Here is a 21893-nt window from a genome sequence, read left to right as displayed (position 1 = left end):
TTAAATAATGTCTGTGTTTTCTGTTTTTTTGAACAGATTGTGTCAGCCCTGGAAATCCAGGGGACGTGTAGATGTTAGGAACCCCCTAAGAGACATTTAAAGATGCATTTTTTAATTGAATTTAAATAAGTATTGGGAAAAGCAAACCACTTGCAAGGAGTAGTAAATGCTATTTGTAGTGAAAAAATGAAATAAACAAGAACTTATATGATCTAAACTTTTATGATTTATTTAATTCATTATTAGTTTGAGCCAAGATATCCCCATTGAAATATAAAATCCCTCTAACTGTAACTTCCTTCCAGTAATCTTAATACCACTGTGATACTGTTAATTGTTATTCGATTTCATCCTCTCCCATACCCGGCATCCTCCTTTTTTTCTTACTACTGGCTCCGGATTCAAGATTCTCAGAACTATTTACAGCATCGTGGGTCTCGTTTCTTTTTCCAGCTCCTTCAGGGTCTGGTATCGGTGAGGACTCTGCTGTAGCGCCTCCTTGTGACTCTGGAGCAGTCACAGTGCTAGAAACGAACTGTTGGGGGAATGTAGAGGAAAAGTCAAAAGGTTTACAAAGAAAAATCTAATTTCTTTTCAATTGTGCAGATCAATCATTATCCAATTTCCTTTCAATTGTGCAGATCAATCATTAGTATAACCACAGGACACACTGATTTAGGACAGGGTTTGTGGCTTGGGATAGAATAGGGAGTGCTCTGCAGTAAGTAACCTTTAGAAAGATAATACAAGGACAAGACAGGACCCTTTTAGCACACTGAGGACTATTTTATGAATGCAAAGACTAGAAGTTCTTGCCACTGGCACCTAACAACCAAATCCCATTTGCTAATTATAAATGAAATTCTCTTGTGATTCAAGCAATCTCCCGTCAGTGAATCAATACGCCAGGGAAGTGGTGACATCACAGAGCTGTTGCTAAGAGTGACAGTTTTTAACACTCATCATTACATCGTTGTATCAATTTGGGAAGATTTTTTTTTTTTAATGTTTTACGGAATCAACTTCAGAAAAAACTCAAGTTGAAACCCAGTTGTGACGCAACCCTTTCCTGGCATATACATGCACAGCACTTTGATCCGAGTTTACCCAGGGAGGCACGTCTCATAGACTTCTAGGTAAGAATAGAATTACAACTTTGTACAACTACAAGTACAACGTTTACTGATTATTAAAGAATCCACAAGCACAACACTGGTATCATTGAAAAGAAAATTAAATGAGCCTCACACAGGCATTCTAGGACATAAAGGTTTTAGTTAATCAACATATTTGACCTTTTTGATCATTGGATAAAAAATAAAGAAATGATGCATGCCTACTTTTCGGGACAAAGTACCAAATTTTCTGATATCAGCGATTCCACGGGTTCCTCGTCTTGGGAGGACCTTGCGGGATGGGGTCTGTCTCTTCTTCTTGCCTGACTATGAGGTGAAAAGAAGATTTGAATCTCAGAAACCGTCCCTGTGATCTCACAGCAAGCATATGAAGCTCTCAGGACACAGCTTTGTTTCAGGATGGAGCAGTTCATTCTTTGCTCTGAGAAGTTTCTTGCTTTTTTAAAAAAATGTAAACAGCTGAAATGACTTTACTCCTCTTTGAAAAATGTGCCCATGAAAATAAGATCTATTGAACCATAATGTAAAGTCATGCTTCCGTTTATAGAATCTACATATTTAATCATTTTTTAACATTTGAATACCCTGTTACTGGCAAAGTATGTTTTGTATTTTTTCCTGTTGCTGTGTCTGCTCAGGTGCACCTGTAATTTCTGCCCCCTCTGCATTTTGCTAAGAGATCTAAAAAACTGTGTTTGAGGCACGTCTTAATGAACGATGACTGTGTATGTTTATTGATATTTTTATTTAATTTCTTACTTTGGAGTGCATTGAAGGAGTCTTGTGCTGGTCATTGGACTTCCTTTGCGTTTTACTGTCATAAGAAAATCCAGAATTAGCTCCGACACAGTTGAAACAATCTGAATTGTTGCCATCAACAGAATTGTCACTTGTGTTTAAGAAACTGGTTTGGGACTGAGAAGTGAGAGGGTTTGTTTCTGTGTGACCCTTCTCAGACTCCATCCAGGGTCCGAGGAACTGATCCTGTGACTCTGAGCTGAACCCAAGGCCTAGGTCTGTTTCTTGTTTCCCACCCCAGATGTTTCTTGGCTGTAGGCGTGTTGTGGAGCCACTGGCAGTGGAAGGACACTGTGTAGGTGTTCTAGGCTGGGTAGATTTGGGGGTGTCCTGACTGGTTGGGAACTCTGCAGCCTGGGGAGAAGACATCTGGTTCCACTCTGGGTTTTCCTCGTCCAGGATCTCCTCAAGCAGTTCTTTCAGGCGGGTGTTTCTTTTCGGTTTCTTTTTGCGTATCATAATTTTCAGAAAACTCTCTTTGGCGACCACGTAAACGCGCTTCCGTGCCCGCGTCACTGCAGTGTATATATGCTGCCAGTTTTGAAACCCCACAGATGTAATAACATACACGACTGTGTCAGATTCAGAACCCTTGAAAACAAAACAGAATACTAAAAGTGTATTATACACAATGGGTTACGCTTATAACCTTGGTTTTATGAAAGGTATAAATATTAATTCCTTATGGGTATTCATTAAGAATGGATAGCACACCAGATCCCTTCCCTCATTTATAGTCCATCTTCCATAGGTTGTTAGAGGATGAAGAATGAGGGAGTCTAGGTAGATTTACAACTATGTCCGTCAGCCTATAGAAGTAATTAACTTTGCTTCATAGAGTCGAATGAAACCTGCTGAATAATGTTACGTTTACATATTTAATTACATACCGCTTTGTAGTTTTCCATATACTTAACGAAAAACTGTACTACTATTATGGCTTTCGGTAGACTTTTGCGATATCACTGAATAGTTTATTTGATTACATGATGGTAAATAAACAATCAAAATATACACTCACAGTCCTATAACCCTATTATAAAACTGTTTTACTGTTCATATACAAGCTTATTTAGCCCATTGTGATTTTCACTGAAGACATGGAACAAGCACAAGTTGCTGACATGTGTGACCAATTAAGTTATTTCTAATGCAATGGCCTTAACAGCGGCTTAGTTTGAAACTTAAAATAAACAATATACAAAAATGCCCTCATGTGCTGTCATCCGTACTTGAGAATTGATCTAGTCTCTTCTCACATTCCCTATCCTTTGGTTCAGGGAAACTTAAGTGCCGCTGCAATTAAAGTCATCAAATAGCATTTCTCACCTGGTATGTGTGAATAGTCTTGGCCCAGGCATGTTTCAGTTTCCCGTCCCGTAACTCCCTGTAGGAGGCACACACTTTACGGCCATCTTTGTCATCGAGTGTCAATAAACGACATCCATCTATTTCAACATCCTGTGAAAAGATTTGTGAAATGAATTAGGAACAAACCGTGGCGGGGCTTCCAAAGCCTTTTGAATTGGAAACAAACCGTGGCGGGGCTTCCAAAGCCTTTTGAATTGGAAACAAACCGTGGCGGGGCTTCCAAAGCCTTTTGTCTTCACCTTTTCACTTAAATAAGCAGCATTAATGAACTACCATTTCACTGTTTTGCATAAAAGGGGGAGACAGCAACACACATAATCTGCAATACTGCTAATTTAGTAGTAGAGGAACACCAGTACACCTCATGAGAAAAAACACAAATGTGCCTGTGGCTAAAAAACTTTGAGCACCACTTACTTGGGACATACCTTAATTAAACAGCACACAGTGCAGCTAGGTCACCTTGTGATTGATGCTGCTGGAAAGACAAGCGAAGCAACTTTGCGAGAGAGAGAGTGCCTGGGAGAAAGAGAAGCAAGCCATGCCAATACCTTGTAAGGGATACAGTTTTTAATAAAATAGCCGGGAAATCAAGCTGATTATGCAAAAGCACAAATACTGTAGTATTTTTCTAATTAAGGTCAGGACTTCACGACTCAGCTGCTGTACAATGGGACTGTTACCATGCCCCAGTGGGGTGCATATCTCTGTGGGGTGTATGTAGTTATGTCCGCACATACATGTTTAACACGTTACAGGCTTGCTAGAGAACTCTAGAGAACCACTAATACAATTGTGATGAAACTTCTTTAGCGCAAGTTATTGAGTGCATCATAATCTGGGGGGAATGGAGGTTGTCTGACTGTTCAAATTTAAATAGAAAACTGATTTTCCAATTTTGATGAAACCTGAAAAGAACATTGTTTAGCACAAGATATCAGTGACTACCTTACCTAACATAACATTAGGTACTTCAAGATTAGGGCTAATCGGGGTCTGTGAAACCAGCCCTGAGGGCTCATTGCACCAACGTGGATTAACCACTAACCCAGATTAAATCAAGGATTATATTTTAATCACAATGCACACAACTTTAAACCAGATTTTATATGTAATCCTGTTTAAAAATGAATGCACGGTTAAACATTTCTTAATCCAATATTAAAATATATTCCCAGATTAACTAATGCTAGTTTAAATCCAGGTTGTTGCAATCAATTTGTTTATTATTATTATTATTATTATTATTATTATTATTATTATTATTATTATTATTAATAATAATTTAGTCGTTGCCAATTATTTTTATTATTTTTCTCCCAATTTGGAATGGCCAATTATTTTTAGGCTCAGCTCACCGCTACCACTCCTGCACTGACTCGGGATGAACACACGCTGTCCTCCGAAGCGTGTGCCGTCAGCCGACTGCTTTTTTTCACACTGCGGACTCACCATGCAGCCACCCAAGAGCTACAGCGTCGGAGGACAACGCAGCTCTCGGGCAGCTTACAGGCAAGCCCGCAGACGCCCGGCCAGACTACTGGGGTCGCTAGTGCGTGGTGAGCCGAGGACACCCTGGCCAGCATAAACCCTCCCTCCCCCCGGACGATGCTCGGCCAATTGTGCGCTGCCCCCTGGGAGTTCCCATCCACGGTCGGCTGTGGAATAGACTGGACTCGAACCGGCGATGTCCAGGCTATAGAGCGCATCCTGCACTCCACGTGGAGCGCCTTTATTCGGTCCTTCTGAATCAACCACTATACAGTAACAGGGTTTGGCATAGTGTACAGTGTCTGTGAAAACAAAGAGATCTGGAAATCTTATTTCACCATCCAAATAAATAAGATTAAAGTCATTATATACATTCAGTTATATAAGCAAGCTCTGGAGATTTAAGACTCAGAAGATATGGGGCGATGCTCTGAGACATTCGAGGTTCTTATGACAGAAAGGCAAACTGATATGTGTCTTTGCTACTTTAATGCACAGAAGATAAAGAAACTGAATTAAGGGAAAGAAGCAGCTTTGGTTTCAAGTGTTAAAAGGAACCCATACCTCAGTAATGAAGAATATTTCCCCATTATAAAGCCGGACAGTTTCCTGTTCAGTGAATTTAATCTTGAACTCTTTTTTGTTTGTCATTTCCTTAACATCAACATTTTTTGTGCAACATACTTTGTTGCCAATCTCGAATACCAACTCTGGATTTCTGAAATACAATTGAATATTTTTTAAAATTTTAATATAAAACACATTAAGTACACAAGTTCATATTACAAGTAACTTCTGTAAGTGCATTCCAGGTCTATTACACAAAACAAAGCAATCCGTTTTGTGTATCCTTGTTGAAGGTTTCGATCTGTAGAGTGAAAACGTGACCAATTAGACAGCATTCGACTTAAGGAGAGGAATCACACTGTACTGAATGGGGGATTGGGTCTTACCTTCCTCTTAGCAATGCATTGGTCTGTATTTTGAGGGGTGCTGCCACAGACCTGCACAATGAAGAATGATTAATTAGACTTGATATGTTTGTGTGACCCTGTACAGGCCATGCACTCTCACGCCACTCTACAGTCACTCTCAGATATCAAAGAAGGCCAGTAATACAGTGCTGACATGGCACCATGCAAAGTGATTTAGGCCAGTAATACAGTGCTGACATGGCACCATGCAAAGTGACTTAGCATTAGTATACAAAAGAAAATCTTACCTGCTATTCTTTTTGGAATAGTGTTCCCAGCAAAGTTTATTTATTATATAGCAATCACCACTGCAGTACAAAAACAAAAGAAAATGTTAATAGACATAGTATAATAGCATGGGGTTTAGATGCACCCAAATATTTATTATCCAACATTGTCAGCAACTAGGATATAGCAAAATACAGCAGGGCTCCAACTGCAACTAAAATGGTTGCCAATGCAACTACAAAAAATGTAGAAACAGTTCTTGGGGGTGGGGGGGGGGGGTGTAGGCACCATTCGTGCCTGTAACACAAACAATTCTGTTTCTCTATGGCAGGGCAGAAGCCCTGCTGCTGTAAATAGAGTGTGTGTGTGGGAATGTAAGATTGGCAGGGATGGTGTTAAAGCTATCCTTGCCAGCAATCACAGGTGTGACCATTCCCCAAGTAGGTAATTGGTGCTAATTGGGGAGTGGCCACATGTATAAAAAGGAGCCAGAAATCCTTTGTTTGGGGGCGAGTGTTTGGTTTGGTTTGTATTGTATTGTATTGTATTGTATTGTATTGTATTGTATTGTATTGTATTGTATTGTATTGTATTGTATTGGTAGTGAAGGCTAATGCCCAGCCCACACGTGTGTTATTCTTTTGTTTTAACCTTTTATTTTGGCCCTTGTGACAGTTTATTTTGTTCCTGTTTTTGTTAAAACAAACACAAAACGTGCACACCAGCGTTTACACTGCAGCTTTCTGTCTCTGGGTCTCCTTCTTGCTGACAACAGCTTTGGCCGTGACACTGCCCTGTCACACTCTCCCTTTGAAAACATGTCAATATTTATGAACGTACTATGATGTTGTGCTGTAAAGAAAGACAAGCCTGAATATCACATATATTAAACTGAAGTGTGAGATTGACAGTAACAATCTGATCAAACACAAATGCATGGAAGTCCAGAGTTGCTGTATTAACACCAGCAAAATAAGGGAACCCCAGTTTCATGCAGCAGTTGTGATGGTGACCAAACGTATGTGAGTGCCGTTGTGTAAAAAGTTGAATATGGTATCAACTTGCGACTAAGGTGGCACCCAGCAATTGGATTTGGTGACCAATGTTTTTGGGCCTAGGAGCCATTGTCTTCTAAAGCAGAAAGTCTGGAGTTCTGTACAGTATTAAAATATGGTTGAATGTTCATATTTGTATTACTTCATGTAAATTGTGTTTTAGATGTACAGTTGTGACAAAACAGGTTTTGTAGTAAGATTAGTACTTTTGAAAGGATATAATAAACAATGGCTTACTTTTTAAATGTAATGAACTGTGATTTTGCATCATCCTTCAACCCTGGGGCTGATTCTAAAAGGAATCTAATAGCATCTTCCAAACCTGGGAGACACGAAAACAAATACAATTAACTTTCACCACAGCAAATCTAGGAAAGACAGCTCCACTCAAAACTAAAGGAAAGGACATATAACTACAGTATGTCTGTGTAACAGGGCGAGGTGCCTTGTACATTGTTTTGTTTATTTATTTTCAGAACGGGGTCCCCCTCCGCCCCTGTGTCATTTTGTATTTGTTTATTATGATTTAGTATTTAAATGTATGACAGCGAAGCGCCGTGGGTTTGTTATTGTTTTGTTTACTTTTTAAAACATGTTCTGGCAGAGGCGAGATTGATGCTCGTCCTCTGCCAGGAATAATTAAACTCGTGCAGAAGGTGGCCATCTCCCGAATTAATTAGGTGATTAATTTTGTTGCTAATCGGGAGATGGTCACCTGAATATAAAAAGCCAGCAGCTCTCCATGTTCCGGGTGGGTGTTAGGAGCGGAGAGAGCGAGAGTGGAGAGAACGGAGAGTTTAAAAAGGAATTTAAGAAGATAACAGGATCAGTGAAGGCTATAGCTCAGCCTGACCTGTGTTTTATTTTGGGTTCGTGATTGGTTTTGTTTACCCTTTTATTTTGCTCTGTGAGTGCAAGTGTTTTTTGTTTAAATATTTTATTTATTTTTGTCATTAATAAAAACGGCAGCCAGCCGATTCTTTCTTTTACCTGCAGTACTCTCTGGTGTCAGTTTATTTTCCCTTCCTGCTTCTGCCTTGACGTCAGACCACTCGACCGCCCTGTCACAGTCTGTTTGATCAATTAATCAGTATAGTGAAAATATTAATTTGCTATCCCCAGGATGGAGCTATCCATGTAATTTTAGTGCTTAAAGTTTCCATGGATACTATCGATTACAGAAATAAGACTCATGAGACAGAAATAAGACTGGTGACAAAAAACAAACTCCTGCAAAAAAACAATCGATTGGCCTTACTGAATTCTCCATCATAGAACAGCAGTTTAAAAGGTGCATTTTACAAATCATTCTCCTGTACCAAAAACTAGTTAAAAGTGCTCACAGGTTAACTTACCAGTGTTTTGGTTTCCAGAGGGCAGAGGTATGAAAATAAAGCTCTTGTCATCAGTCTGTATTGTGACTTTCGAATCTTTCTGTGCCGGTACAGTGACGACAGCATCAAATTCCAGGTCGGAATAGGAACGATTCCTTATTCCTATTTCTGAAATTCTAAATTAATACATAAACATATAGAATTCTATAGACACAAAAACTGTCTAGCCAGAAGCATACACAAATGAACATGGACTACATAACATTATACAACGTTCAAGGTCATTTCAGCCAATTGGAACACAGGTAGACATTAATTTACAAATCACTGCTAAATGTGTTTTTACAGCCATGCAATTATACTACAGCCATGGATGAAACCTACATCACAATTAAGTGCAATTTATGTGCAATGTCATTCAGTTCAAACTTTAATATCGAAATAATCGGCCAACCAAAACATTTGCCTTTGGGTTGTCTTTACTAATGCTGGCCGCATTTAAATATATCCCCTTGGTAAGCAGGTGCTCGTACTTGATTATTCCATACAACCTGCAACCCATCAGACAATCAACATGCCACGGACAGCAGGTTCCACAGAACTGTCAGCGCAGACTGACTGTTTGACAGTGGAAAGCTGGCCAAAGTCAGGTCAAAGTATTTAAAAAGATGAGATCTCTCTCACTGTTAATCACATGATCTGCCATGAAGAGCATGCCAGGGATCTTTGTGACCAAGCAGCTACCGTATTCAAGCAGCCGTAAATATTAACCATCAGTTCAGGGCTTCCCAGGAACTTACTTTGTAGCGTTACGCACAATCAGATGGGATTCAGAACGATGATTAGTAGTTAACTCTATAGTCCATCCTTTTTTACAGAGGCCTTCAAACATGTCAGACAGAGCATTGCCAGGCTGGATGCTGGGTAGTTGTCTGACATCACCTAAGAAGAAATAATACAGACAGTGCACCATTTGGGTATTTTAAACTATGATGTTATAGAGCAGTAGTCCTCCTGTTTTTTGGCCACAGGTTGAGAACATGATTGTTTTTCTCTCTTGACATCTACCTTCTCATTTAACTACTTATTCCAGAATTGAAAATAAAACGACATTAAAATGCAGATGCATCAAATGGCACAAATATAAGAGATTGAGAGAACAGAGTTGTGTTCATTTTGTAATTATTTTAGTTAGTCTCCTAGTAGTATTGCAGTATTATTCCACATTATTTCAGCTGGCATAGTGGGCAGAACCTATTGGTCTCACACGCACAAACGTGCCCACTACCAGGGCCACTTTTACATAGCCTCCACTGGGCATTAATCTGCTTTTTTTCATTCCTCAAAATCCAGGACTACTGCAATTGAACTTTGCTTAACATGTTTTCTACTTCCATTAATCTATGATGGCATCTCTGAGTTTATAAAAGAAATGGGCAGTGCCTGCGCATATCGCTTTTTTCAGTCATCAAACAGTACGCCTCTAACATGATGGATATAACTGTTTAATTAGAAACTGCCATATCAAACTCACCAAGAATGATTACTTTTCTTAACTGTGCCTCCTTCATCAACCGTTTAAACACATAGTTCAAGATCTGGACCGAAGCCAGGCTGCCCTCATCCACCACAAAGACCTCCACCTCAGAAAACCTCCACGTAAAATCTTCTTGATAATCTTCAGATTCTTTTCTCCTTTTAGCCCTCTGTTTTTGATAAAGATCATAACTCCAAAGCACCTGTCAGAAATAAACATTGGGATTTTATCTGACATCCACAGTGCTACAGTAGTGCATTACAGTACACATGCTTGAGTGTTTTTTGTAATGGAAGTTTCCACTGCCTTATGTTGTTTTTCACAGGTGTATGCAATGTGTTTTTGTTGAGCAGTGTGCTCTTGCGCCTAGTTATCATTTTCACTGACATCTAGGCGCATACCTGTTCATTAGAAACAATTGTGTAGAACTGTGCCCCATCTGCACCATGAAACCAGTCAGAAAAGGACTTTAATTTCAACTTGGGGCAGCAGCCTTTGCATTGGATGATCATTAGGTAGCTTCCAATATCACAGCAAGTTGGAGAGACAGACTTCTGCCAACTTGAGTCTCGCATTTATTTTTTTTTGATCTGCTGCTACTGAAGGAAAATAACTGATTTCAAGTCAATCCCAGTAGCAGATGGAAACGCTTTGGAAGCTGCATATGATGTGTGAAATTTGTTTAGAAGTTAAACATGATAAATACCTGATACAACGTGTAAGCATCAAAGCCAGTTTGTTTCTTTAAATTGTTTGCTGCTTTTCCTACTGGAGCAGTGGGGAGAACCTTAGGCTTTCTCCCAGGCTCCTTTCCTTCGGATTGGTATTCAGCTTTCAAAGTCTGGCTTACTACAGTAGTTTTACCACATCCACCTTTCCCACTTATTAATGTGATAGGATTCTCACAAATCATTTCAACAGCTTTCAGTTGTTGTTTGTCCAGCAGTATTTCGTTTTGGACTAGCCTGACAATCTTCTCCGTATTAAAGTATGATTGTGGCCTGTGAGCCAGTTGTTGTATGGATTCAGCAATTTCTTTTTCACAGTCATAAAGGTATTTGAGAAAAATCTTATTACTTTCCTGCTTTAAGATATTGTTAATCTGTAGAAACTCCAACGATTGCTGTATTTGTTTCTTTGAAATCTTATTTGAAACATGAACCTTATTAACAAGATCATCCTTAAAGACATATGTGTGCCCATCACGGCTATGTTTCATTTCATTGTAGATCATTAGGGCATGTTGCTGCAGCTCTGGGACTTCGGAAAGCAGGTCACATTGTATGAACTCCTTCAATGTCGCCTCACACCGAACAATTTTTAGTTCCCTGTATGTTATCTGAGGAAAGAATACAGAAATGTGCTTACTTGTTGCTTTTCTGTTGTTAAATACTGTACATACCATCCCATCTGTTGCACACTTCCCTTCGCTATGTACAGGTAGGTTACAGCAAAACACATGTTCTTTATCAAACACAATATCTCAAGCAAACCTTGCTTTCAGTTAGTATTTTGTTATATTTTGTTTGCAAACAGCACTTTTTGTTATTTGAACCGGTGTCCATTCAAAATAAGTGGATACTATGCAAGCCCCACAGATTAGAGCACTTACGTCAGAAAATCCCAGTTTCCAAATTTCTGTTTTGTCAGTAAGCATCTTCTCCAGTCTGTGTAAGAAACCCGGTTTCAGACGGCTGATGCATGTGTCATTACCTAGCACTCTTTCTGCCATTTTCAGCAAGTTCATGAATCGTCTTGGGAGAAGTCTGGACACATATTCCATTACTAATGGGTAATCGGAGGCGATCTGTACAAATTTTCCTGCATCTTATAAAACAAAATAAACATGCTGCTTAGACAAACAAAAGGGTGTACAAGTGAAATTGTAATACATATGCAATTAATTATTTCATATTTCGGAGTAATAAATTCCGTTTTGCACCTACCTGACCTATTGATTCTTTGAAATATTTGTCTGGCAATTTCTTCAGAGTCATTAGGCTTTCTTCTGGCAAACCTTTGCAATTTTTCTTCCAAATTTTCAAAATGTACTGTTTTAGCCCACTGTAAAAACATTCTTCTGTGCTCATCATCAACATCACATTCCTTCAGGAATAAAGAGATAATGGATGTGTCTGTGTCTGTCCTCAAGCTGTAGGATGACCACTGCAGAAAGCTCTTGCTAAATCCAACTTTCACTGATGCTTTCAGGCGCCACCAGGGGTCAGTGAGTGGAAAATGGCCATATACGTTCAACTTCTCCTTTTTATCCTGAAACAGAACTATACAACATGGTGTCTGGGTTAGAGGGAAATAGCCATGGCTTTAACCTCGTTTACACAATCCCAAGTCCTGTACTATTACTGCTGATCACTTAGTAAGTACATTTATACTTGTGGGGAAGTAATTCTCTAACTTCATCTTGAATGCCCAAGTACAGAAGGAACTAAAGCTGTTTTCTGGGGGGCATAATGCAAGGGGAACGGCATCTCTGATAGAATGGTATGTAAAATACATTCAATAGATTTGTGAAAAAAATCACAAATGTGGCTGCAAACTAGTTATTGTTTATTAGACTGTTATGAAAAGCACATGTTCTCTAACAACGGTAAAGCTAGACGTTAACTTTTGTACTGGGCAATACCTGTAAGGGAACTTGATGGAGAGAATGATAGACTACAGCTGCGTAAAAAATAAGACAATGGTCAGTTGACCTAAAGGGTGGCGGATGAAAATAGTGCCATTATATATATTATATATATATATATATATATATATATTATATATCAGTTATTTCAGAAAATTGAGACTTTTTGGCTTTTTTTCTTTTTTTTTTTTTCAATGCAGTGTCTAGCATTTGGTCCCAAAATGTTTTACTACCCCTAGAGTACATGGAACTGAAGCTGCCAAGCTCCCACCAAATGGCTATGTTATGGCAACAAGATAAACATTGTGGTCCCTCAAGAAATGTCAACTTGGTCACGCAAAAACATTTAAAAAAAAAATGTAAATACAAATCAAACCATTTTTATAGTGTTTGTGAAGACTTTACCATCTGATCTTGTTAATGATGCAAAAAAATATTATATTCTGCCTAGAAATGTACACAGTTAAATGGAGACAAGTAAAATACGTTGGTATTTTTTGTTTGATTTTACAAAAATAATATATTTTTCAAGATATTTTTTTAAAACTATGCTACTGATGATCTTTAGTACAGTGGATAAACATAACATTGAACAATTTAAAAAAATGTTGAGCAGTTTTATTTTTATTTTGCAATTGAATCTTGTGGCAATACCGTGACCAAGATGACAAGAATAAGAATTGACTAGTGACTAGTATTCTTTGAAATTGTTTAATGATTTTTAAATAAACAATATAGAATAAAAAAAATATGGAAATATGTATTCATCAAATAGAATATTTTTAAAATGTAACAGTACGAACAAGTGCAATATGTCAACAAGAAAAATATAAAACAATCTAATACATATTGATATTTTATCAAAAACAAAACTGTTAACAATAATTACAAAATGCAAAAAATAATTTAACTTTTAAAATTAACATTAAAATATTATAGGGTAATAACTTTCATAATGTACTAAAACTGATTAATGTGGGCTCCCGAGTGGTGCATCCAATAAAGGCGCTCCGTGTGGAGTGCAGGATGTGCCCTATAGTCTGGATGTCGCGAGTTCGAGTCCAGGCTATTCCTTTGGCAACCGAGGATGGGAGGGCGGAGCTCAATTGGCAGAGCGCCGCCGGGGGGGGGAGGGAGGGAGGGAGGGTTAGGTCGGCCAGGGTGTCCTCGACTCACCGCACACCAGCGACCCCTGTAGTCTGGCTGGGCGCCTGAGGGCTTGCCTGTAAGCTGCCCGAGAGCTGCGTTGTCCTCCGACGCTGTAGCTCTTGGGTGGCTGCATGGTGAGTCCGCAGTGTGAAAAAAAGCGGTCGGCTGACGGCACACGCTTCGGAGGACAGTGTGTGTTCGTCTTTGCCCTCCCGAGTCAGCACAGGGGTGGTAGCGGTGAGCTAAGCCTACAAATAATTGGCCATTCCAAATTGGGAGAAAATAATCAAAAATAATTGGCAACGACTACATTTTTATAAAAAAATAAATAAAAAAAAGATTAATGTATAATAATATTTCGGGGGGTGTGTTTCAGTGTGCATGCTACAAAATTGCACTGTATCTACAGAAGACAAAATACCCCCCCCCCCTTAAAAATAATAATAAAGGCATCAGCTACATGTCTAAATAATAATTATCCATCCATTTATCATAACCGCTTAATCCTTTAGAGGGTCGCGGTGAGCCGTTGCCTAACCCGGCAGACACAGGGCAATGCAAGGCGGGACTACTACTACACCCAGGACGGGACGCCAGTCCATCGCAGGGCATCACACACACACACACACACACTCACACAGAGGGCAATTTAGAGTGACCAATCAACCTTGGACTATGGAAGAAAACACACACAAACACGGGGAGAACATGCAAACCCTGGAGCTGTGAGGCAGCAGCGCTAACCACCACACTACCGCGTGACAAGGTATTTTCAGAATTAAAATGCATTTATTTCTAATTTGACATTTATTTTTATGTTTTGATTATTTGTTATTTAAAAAGAAGATACAACTGTTTATTATCAGGGAGGCTGAATTGCTTTACAACTTGCTGAAATATTTTTGTTGGTGAGATTTTTAAATTTTGGGACTTTAGCTTGGGACACTATTTTAACCATGTTACTGACTTAAGTGTAAATTTCTATAAATTACAATTGTATATTTTTTCAAAATATTATCGATAATTTGTAGTAAATAGATCCTACTTTAAAATATAAACATTTAATTAAATGTCAATTTAGGATGCAATTGAAAAAAAATACTTAAATGCTGAGGACAGCAAAAGTCCAGATTTTCTGAAATCACTGATATATATTACAGAAAGGTTGGTTACACAAAGGAGCTATTTACCAGGAGGTTCCTGGTTCAATCCTGTCTCAGCCACTGACTCACTGTGTGTGACCCTGAGCAAGTCACTGAACCTCCTTGTGCACCGTCCTTCGAATGAGACGGAAAACAAACGAGGTCCTATTGGAAGTGACTCTGCAGCAGCAGTTGTTGATGCGTAGTTCACCGTCTAGTTTTTGTAAGTCGCTTTGGATAAAAGCCTCTGCTAAATGGCCAATTAATAATAATAATAATAATAATAATAATATTAATAATAATAATAACAACAACAGTGCAGGTCATTTCCTTTTAGTCAAATGTTTGGTTCAGTCAAGCACATCACTGAGAATGTGGACAGGCTCCTGGAACGAACAGGAGACGACCCGGTAGTAGTCGTCCACATTGGTACAAACAACATTGGTAGAGACAGGCCAAGATCCCTGCAAAACAAATTCAGAGAGCTAGGAAGGAAATTAAAAGACAAGACCAAAACTGTGGTATTTTTTGGGATACTGCCGGCGCCTTGCAAAGGACCATATGGACAGCTGGAAATACAAAATCAAAATGCATGGTTGAAATCGTGGTGCACACAGGAAGGCTTCACCTTTCTTGAACATTGGAGCACATTCTACAACAAGGACTATCTATACAGGTGGAACGGACTGCACTTAAACAGAAAGGGAACCAATCTACTCGGAGAAAGGATCCTTCAGGCGGTCCACAAGCATTTAAACTAGAAAGGAAGGGGGGAGAAAACAAAAAAAAACAGAAGGGAGACCACATCAAAACAAGGGCAACAACTCAGGTAAGACCACTATTAAATGTATTTATCTTAATGCTAGAAGTCTCAGAAACAAAATGTTAGAACTTGAAGCTACTGCACTAACAAGTAACTACGATGTGATAGGTGTTACAGAAACTTGGTTGTCTGAGAGTGATGGAGACAAATATAATATTAGTGGGTACACACTATATAGGAAAGACAGGCAGGACAGAAGAGGCGGAGGGGTAGCGCTATACATAAGAAATAGTCTTGAAGCCCAGGTGTTAAATCAGGACAAAGAAAACAATGCAGAATCAATATGGGTCAGAATAATGGACACAAATTCAAAGGGCATAATAATAGGAGCATGCTATAGACCGCCAAATTCAGACGCTGAGCAAAATAATCTGTTGTACAATGACATTCGAAATGCGTGTAGAAAAGGAGAAGCCATACTAATGGGGGATTTCAACTTCCCCTGTATAAAATGGGAAAACCTGATGGGGGGCACGACGGACGAAATTAAAATGGTGGAAATGACAAATGACTGCTTCCTAATGCAATTTGTCAAGGCACCGACTAGAGGGGAGGCATGCCTTGACTTAGTCTTTTCAAATAATGAAGACAGAATAACTAAAACAGAGGTCAGAGAGCCATTGGCAAACTCAGACCACAACATGGTCTCATTTGAAATATTTTTTAAAACCCCAAAAGTAATGACTAAAGCTAAGGTTTACAATTTTAGAAAAGCAAACTACGAAGGTATGAAACAGAGACTAATAGAAGTAGATTGGAGTAAAATAGAGAAAACATCCACAGAAAAAGGATGGCTGTTTTTAAAAAATGTAGTACTAGAGGCACAAAACAATTACATCCCAAAAGTAGACAAATCTAAATCTAAAACAAAATGGCCAAAATGGTTTAATAGATCAATTAAAAAAAATATTCAGCGAAAAAAGGCACTTTACAGAGCGTTTAAAAGAGACCAAAAACAAAGCACACAGAAAGAGTACTTGGAACTGCAAACACAAGTCAAAAAGGAAGTTAGAAAGGCCAAGAGAGAGATAGAAATCAATATTGCTAAGGGGGCTAAAACCAATTCCAAAATGTTGTTCCAATATTATAACAGCAAGAGAACATTCAAAGAGGAGGTTAAATGTCAAAGAGACACAAATGGCAAAATCATAGATGAAGAAAAAAAAATAGCAAATATATTAAATGATTACTTTTCACAGGTTTTTACAAAGGAGGACACAGACAACATGCCCCACATGTCGACCTGTTCCTATCCAATTTTAAATAACTTTAGCATAACAGAGGCAGAAGTGTTAAAGGGACTAGGAGCTCTTAAAATAAACAAATCCCCTGGGCCAGATGAGATCCTCCCAATAGTACTCAAAGAAATGAAAGAAGTTATTTACAAACCACTAACCAAGGTCATGCAACAGTCTCTTGACACAGGGGTTGTACCGACAGACTGGAAAATAGCAAACGTAATACCGATCCACAAAAAGAGAGACAAAACCGAACCTGGTAACTACAGACCAGTAAGCCTGACTTCTATTATATGTAAACTTATGGAAACTATAATAAGATCCAAAATGGAAAATTACCTATATGGTAACAATATCCTGGGAGACAGCCAGCATGGTTTTAGGAAAGGGAGATCATGTCTCACTAACCTACTTGACTTTTTTGAGGATGCAACATTGAAAATGGATAACTGCAAAGCATACGACATGATCTATTTAGATTTCCAGAAAGCTTTTGACAAAGTCCCGCATAAAAGATTAATTCTGAAACTGAACGCAGTAGGGATTCAAGGAAATGCATGCACATGGATTAGGGAGTGGTTAACAGGTAGAAAACAGAAAGTACTGATTAGAGGAGAAACCTCAAAATGGAGTGAGGTAACCAGTGGTGTACCACAGGGATCAGTATAAGGTCCTCTGCTATTCCTAATCTACATTAATGATTTAGATTCTGGTATAGTAAGCAAACTCGTTAAATTTGCAGACGACACAAAAATTGGAGGAGTGGCAAACACTGTTGAAGCAGCAAAGGTCATTCAAAATGATCTAGACAGCATTCAGAATTGGGCAGACACATGGCAAATGAAATTTAATAGAGAAAAGTGTAAAGTATTGCATGCGGACAATAAAAATGTGCATTATAAATATCATATGGGAGATAGTGAAATTGAAGAAGGGAACTATGAAAAAGACCTAGGAGTTTATGTTGACTCAGAAATGTCTTCATCTAGACAATGTGGGGAAGCTATAAAAAAGGCCAACAAGATGCTCGGATATATTGTGAGAAGTGTTGAATTTAAATCAAGGGAAGTAATGTTAAAACTTTACAATGCATTAGTAAGACCTCACCTAGAATATTGTGCTCAGTTCTGGTCACTTCGTTACAAAAAGGATATTGCTGCTCTAGAAAGAGTGCAAAGAAGAGCAACCAGAATTATCCCAGGTTTAAAAGGCATGTTGTATGCAGACAGGCTAAAAGAATTGAATCTATTCAGTCTTGAACAAAGAAGACTATGCGGCGATCTGATTCAAACATTCAAAATCCTAAAAGGTATAGACAATGTCAACCCGGGGGACTTCTTTGACTTGAAAAAAGAAAAAAGGACCAGGAGTGATAAATGGAGATTAGATAAAGGGGCATTCAGAACAGAAAATAGGAGGCACTTTTTTTACACAGAGAATTGTGAGGGTCTGGAACCAACTCCCCAGTAATGTTGTTGAAGCTGACACCCTGGGATCCTTCAAGAAGCTGCTTGATGAGATTCTGGGATCAATAAGCTACTAACAACCAAATGAGCAAGATGGGCTGAATGGCCTCCTCTCGTTTGTAAACTTTCTTATGTTCTTATACCAGTATGGCCAGTATCATTGCTAATTTTAATATTTGTGGTGGAGGTACTTAGATCCAACACTGATTACATCAATTGAATTATAGACCTCAATATGTCAAAGTTTAGTGTCACTAATCCAGCACACACCTAAATTGTCATTGACGTCAATATTACTTCAGTGTCCACACCCAATATAACCCACTGGCACCATTGCACATCACCACAGCTTCTCCACAATCATAACACGCATGTGTGGGGTATCAACAGTATTACCACTCTCCTCTCCTGTCAGCAGAAACTACTTATTAAACACAAACGAGGTGAACTACCAAGACAATAATGTCCCATTATTATTATTATTATTATTATTATTATTATTATTATTATTATTATTATTATTATTAATTTCTTAGCAGACGCCCTTATCCAGGGCGACTTACGATTGTTACAAGATATCACATTTTTACATACATTTTTTTTTTTTTTTTTTACTAAACACAATATAACTTATATTGGGTTTATTTCGACTATAAACTGGTAAACAGTGTGTCCAAAACATAGTAAATGTTCAATGTACGTTTATTTACCTGTACAATGTTTTCCTTGCCTTCTGTTTAGGTTATTTTTTTTTTTTAAATCTAGAAATTCTGTATGAAAATTCCGTGGTCAACTGCTGCGTGGGAGTGCCCTGCAATGAGGCTTCCTGATTGGTGGATGAAGGTTCTGCCGCGTTTAATATTTTGGCGCCTTTGCAACACCACAGGAAAGACGGTGCAGAACAGTATGAACTGAATCGAATAACACTCGCATTTAGAATAGATATCTTGATTCGTAAAGCCCGCCGCACACAGCCCGACTCAAGCCGTCCTGACTCATTACATCTGAGTATGCACAGATTCTGCGATCAGTTGTGCTCAGTTTTGGTTTGATGGCACAATTGAGTTTTTCCCGACTGGGTGTCGCACACTGCTAAGACTGAATTAGACGGACCACAACTAGATCCTGGTGATTACTATGTATGCAGATGTAATTAATACTGCCCTGTACATATTTTTGTATTAACTTAGCTCAACATAGCGACCCTCATATTATGCATGGCATCGTATGCTGATTAGACAGCGGAGACAGCACAGCGAGGCAATCAAAAGAAGCGCTTAGCCTATTAATTAATTTACTATTTACACCGTACAAACGTTTCAGGCAGTGTTTGACTTTTTGTATAGCTTGTCTACTACACTTTTTTGATTGTTGATTTTTTTTATTTGACCTACCGTAAATTGTCGTTGTGTTTTTATTATTGGTTAATTTACGGTTATGATGGCTAGTATAATAAGTAAGATCATTTTGTATCCAAACTCACGATTTTAATAATTACAGCTAGAACGTTTCGGCTCCCGCCTTCTTCAGATAACATGGGTAGCTAGGTAGACTGATGCTGTTAAATCATATAAATAAATACATTACGGTATTTTTCAGGATTATTGCCTTGTTGTTCTTCATACACTACATATACCAAACAGTCTGTTATGAAAAACAAAAGTTTGACCCAACTCTATATTGACTTTTTTAAGAAATAGACTTGTACAGTAACATTTCAATTAGAAAATAATAGTAATAGTAATAATAATAAAGATAAAGATATATACCATCTTAAAACTTCAACTGTTGTAGCAGGAAATGTGCTTTGAAATACAATTTAAATATGAATAAATTCGCACCAGCGGTAAGTAGTTGGACAAAGTAAATACGTAATATGGTCAAATGCGTAACTGTCCGTTCCCCTTTCTCTAAGGGTCAGACAATAGAACCCATTCTCTTTTTACACGCCCTAGGATTGAACTAGTGGTAACAGCCCTTCTGACTGGGAGTGGGTTTTGCTTCTCTTTTATTTCTTACGGGTAAGCTACCACCCCGAGGCTGCTGCCAATAGAGTTTCTAGAAGCACGTTGTAAATTGCAGGTAAGGGTACTTCTCAAAGTAGAATGGAAAGGCTGCGTACCTTCTCTCTGCCGGGCAGCAGAGGGTGCAATATGCTGGTATCTGCCCGATGAAACACTGCTCATCTCATTGGGGTCGAGAAATTCCTCTTCGCAATTATCTTCCTGCACCTGTGAATCGGTCTCGTTTTCTGAGTTTTGAAGACCACAGTCTTTGTTTAATATGAATCCTTCTATGAGTCTATAGATTTTACGCCGAGCTCCAATCTGCCTTGCCATTTTCAAACTGCAGGGATGACAAAGTAATTACCAGCTGATCTGACTCGCCCTTAAAAAAGCTAAAATCTGGGAAATCGAAACTTTGGCTAGGATCAAAATAATGGGAGGAGCTTTTTGGTACCGCGAAAAACAACCAACCGAAAAACAAATAGAAATTTAATTGTGTCCTATCATGATTTAGTAAACTGTTTCAGATGTCATTGTAGATTTCATATTGGCTGTCTCTGCGGATGTTGTTTGGGGAAGCTTTGCAGACCGTGGTTTTTGAAAATGACAGGGCGCAGAGCAGAAACAAGGGGAAACAGGACTCCTGTGTTTAAACAACTGGGAGGGCAGAAATAAGAGTCTCATTGCATTGAAGTTTGATCCATTCCTGGTTTTACAATGAGTTTAATAAGACACAGCTGAGTTTGTCTTAGCCTATATGCACTGGGGCTAATCAAGCATACATTAAAACCTGTAATGGGTGAAACTACGAACAGTATTATTTATCAAAGAGCGTCACTGTGTACTGTAACTTGCCCTGGTTTACTAGTAGTTCTAGAATGTGGTGTTCTAGTTCAAAAACAATACTGTATGGCAACACGCATTTTGTTTGTAATTTTCATTTTAAAGGTATATAGACTCCCGTTGCATATTATTATTATTATTATTATTATTATTATTATTATTATTATTATTATTATTATTAATTTCTTAGCAGACGCACATATCCAAGGTTACTTACAGTTATTACAAAATATCACAATACAAAGTATCACCTTACAAAATATCACAGTACAGAATCACGTTACAGTTAAGAGCAGTTAAAGTACAGTAAAATCAGTAGAAAATAAGATCAAATTCAAATAAGAGCAAAATAAAGAATACAGTAAATAATTACATTTAAGAGCGAGTTTGACTTAAAGCAGTAAACTTATAGTAAAAATATCATGAAGTACAGCGTCAGCGAGGGAGGACAGGAGAATAGAGTGGTCAAAGGCAGGAGAGAGGTCGAGAAGAATTAGGACAGAGGAGAGGGAGGCGGCAGAGACTAGAGAGTTAGTGACGGAGAGAAGAGGTGTTTCAGTGGAGTGTGCTGGGCAAAAACCAGATTGGAGGGGTTCGAGCAGAGAGTGTGCATTCCTGGTTTTACTATGAGTTTATTAGGACACACATGAGCTTG

At 38.5% G+C, this 21893-nt stretch overlaps 1 protein-coding gene across 2 annotated transcripts; it reads right to left on the bottom strand.

Moving 5' to 3' along the window:
* Nucleotide 1: 1 nt before the first annotated feature.
* LOC117414497 (DNA helicase B-like) lies at nt 2–20792 on the bottom strand. 2 transcript variants are annotated; one of them, XM_059027683.1, is made up of 16 exons: nt 20512–20792; nt 11871–12206; nt 11537–11751; nt 10631–11263; nt 9922–10126; nt 9188–9329; nt 8409–8563; nt 8044–8124; nt 7291–7375; nt 6019–6078; nt 5750–5800; nt 5361–5514; nt 3264–3395; nt 1896–2525; nt 1341–1442; nt 2–535 (listed from the first exon to the last, which is right to left on the bottom strand). In XM_059027683.1, the coding sequence occupies exons 1-16, from the start codon at nt 20726–20728 to the stop codon at nt 338–340; spliced, it is 3396 nt and encodes a 1131-aa protein (XP_058883666.1). In that variant the 5' UTR covers nt 20729–20792; the 3' UTR covers nt 2–337. The 2 variants fall into 2 exon arrangements, with proteins under 2 accessions (XP_058883666.1, XP_058883667.1); XM_059027684.1 differs by lacking the exon at nt 1896–2525.
* Nucleotides 20793–21893: the final 1101 nt, after the last annotated feature.

This window comes from Acipenser ruthenus, chromosome 7 (genome assembly GCF_902713425.1).
Source record: "Acipenser ruthenus chromosome 7, fAciRut3.2 maternal haplotype, whole genome shotgun sequence".
In the NCBI taxonomy this organism is placed as follows: domain Eukaryota; kingdom Metazoa; phylum Chordata; class Actinopteri; order Acipenseriformes; family Acipenseridae; genus Acipenser; species Acipenser ruthenus.
This window is presented reverse-complemented; position numbering and strand designations above follow the sequence as displayed.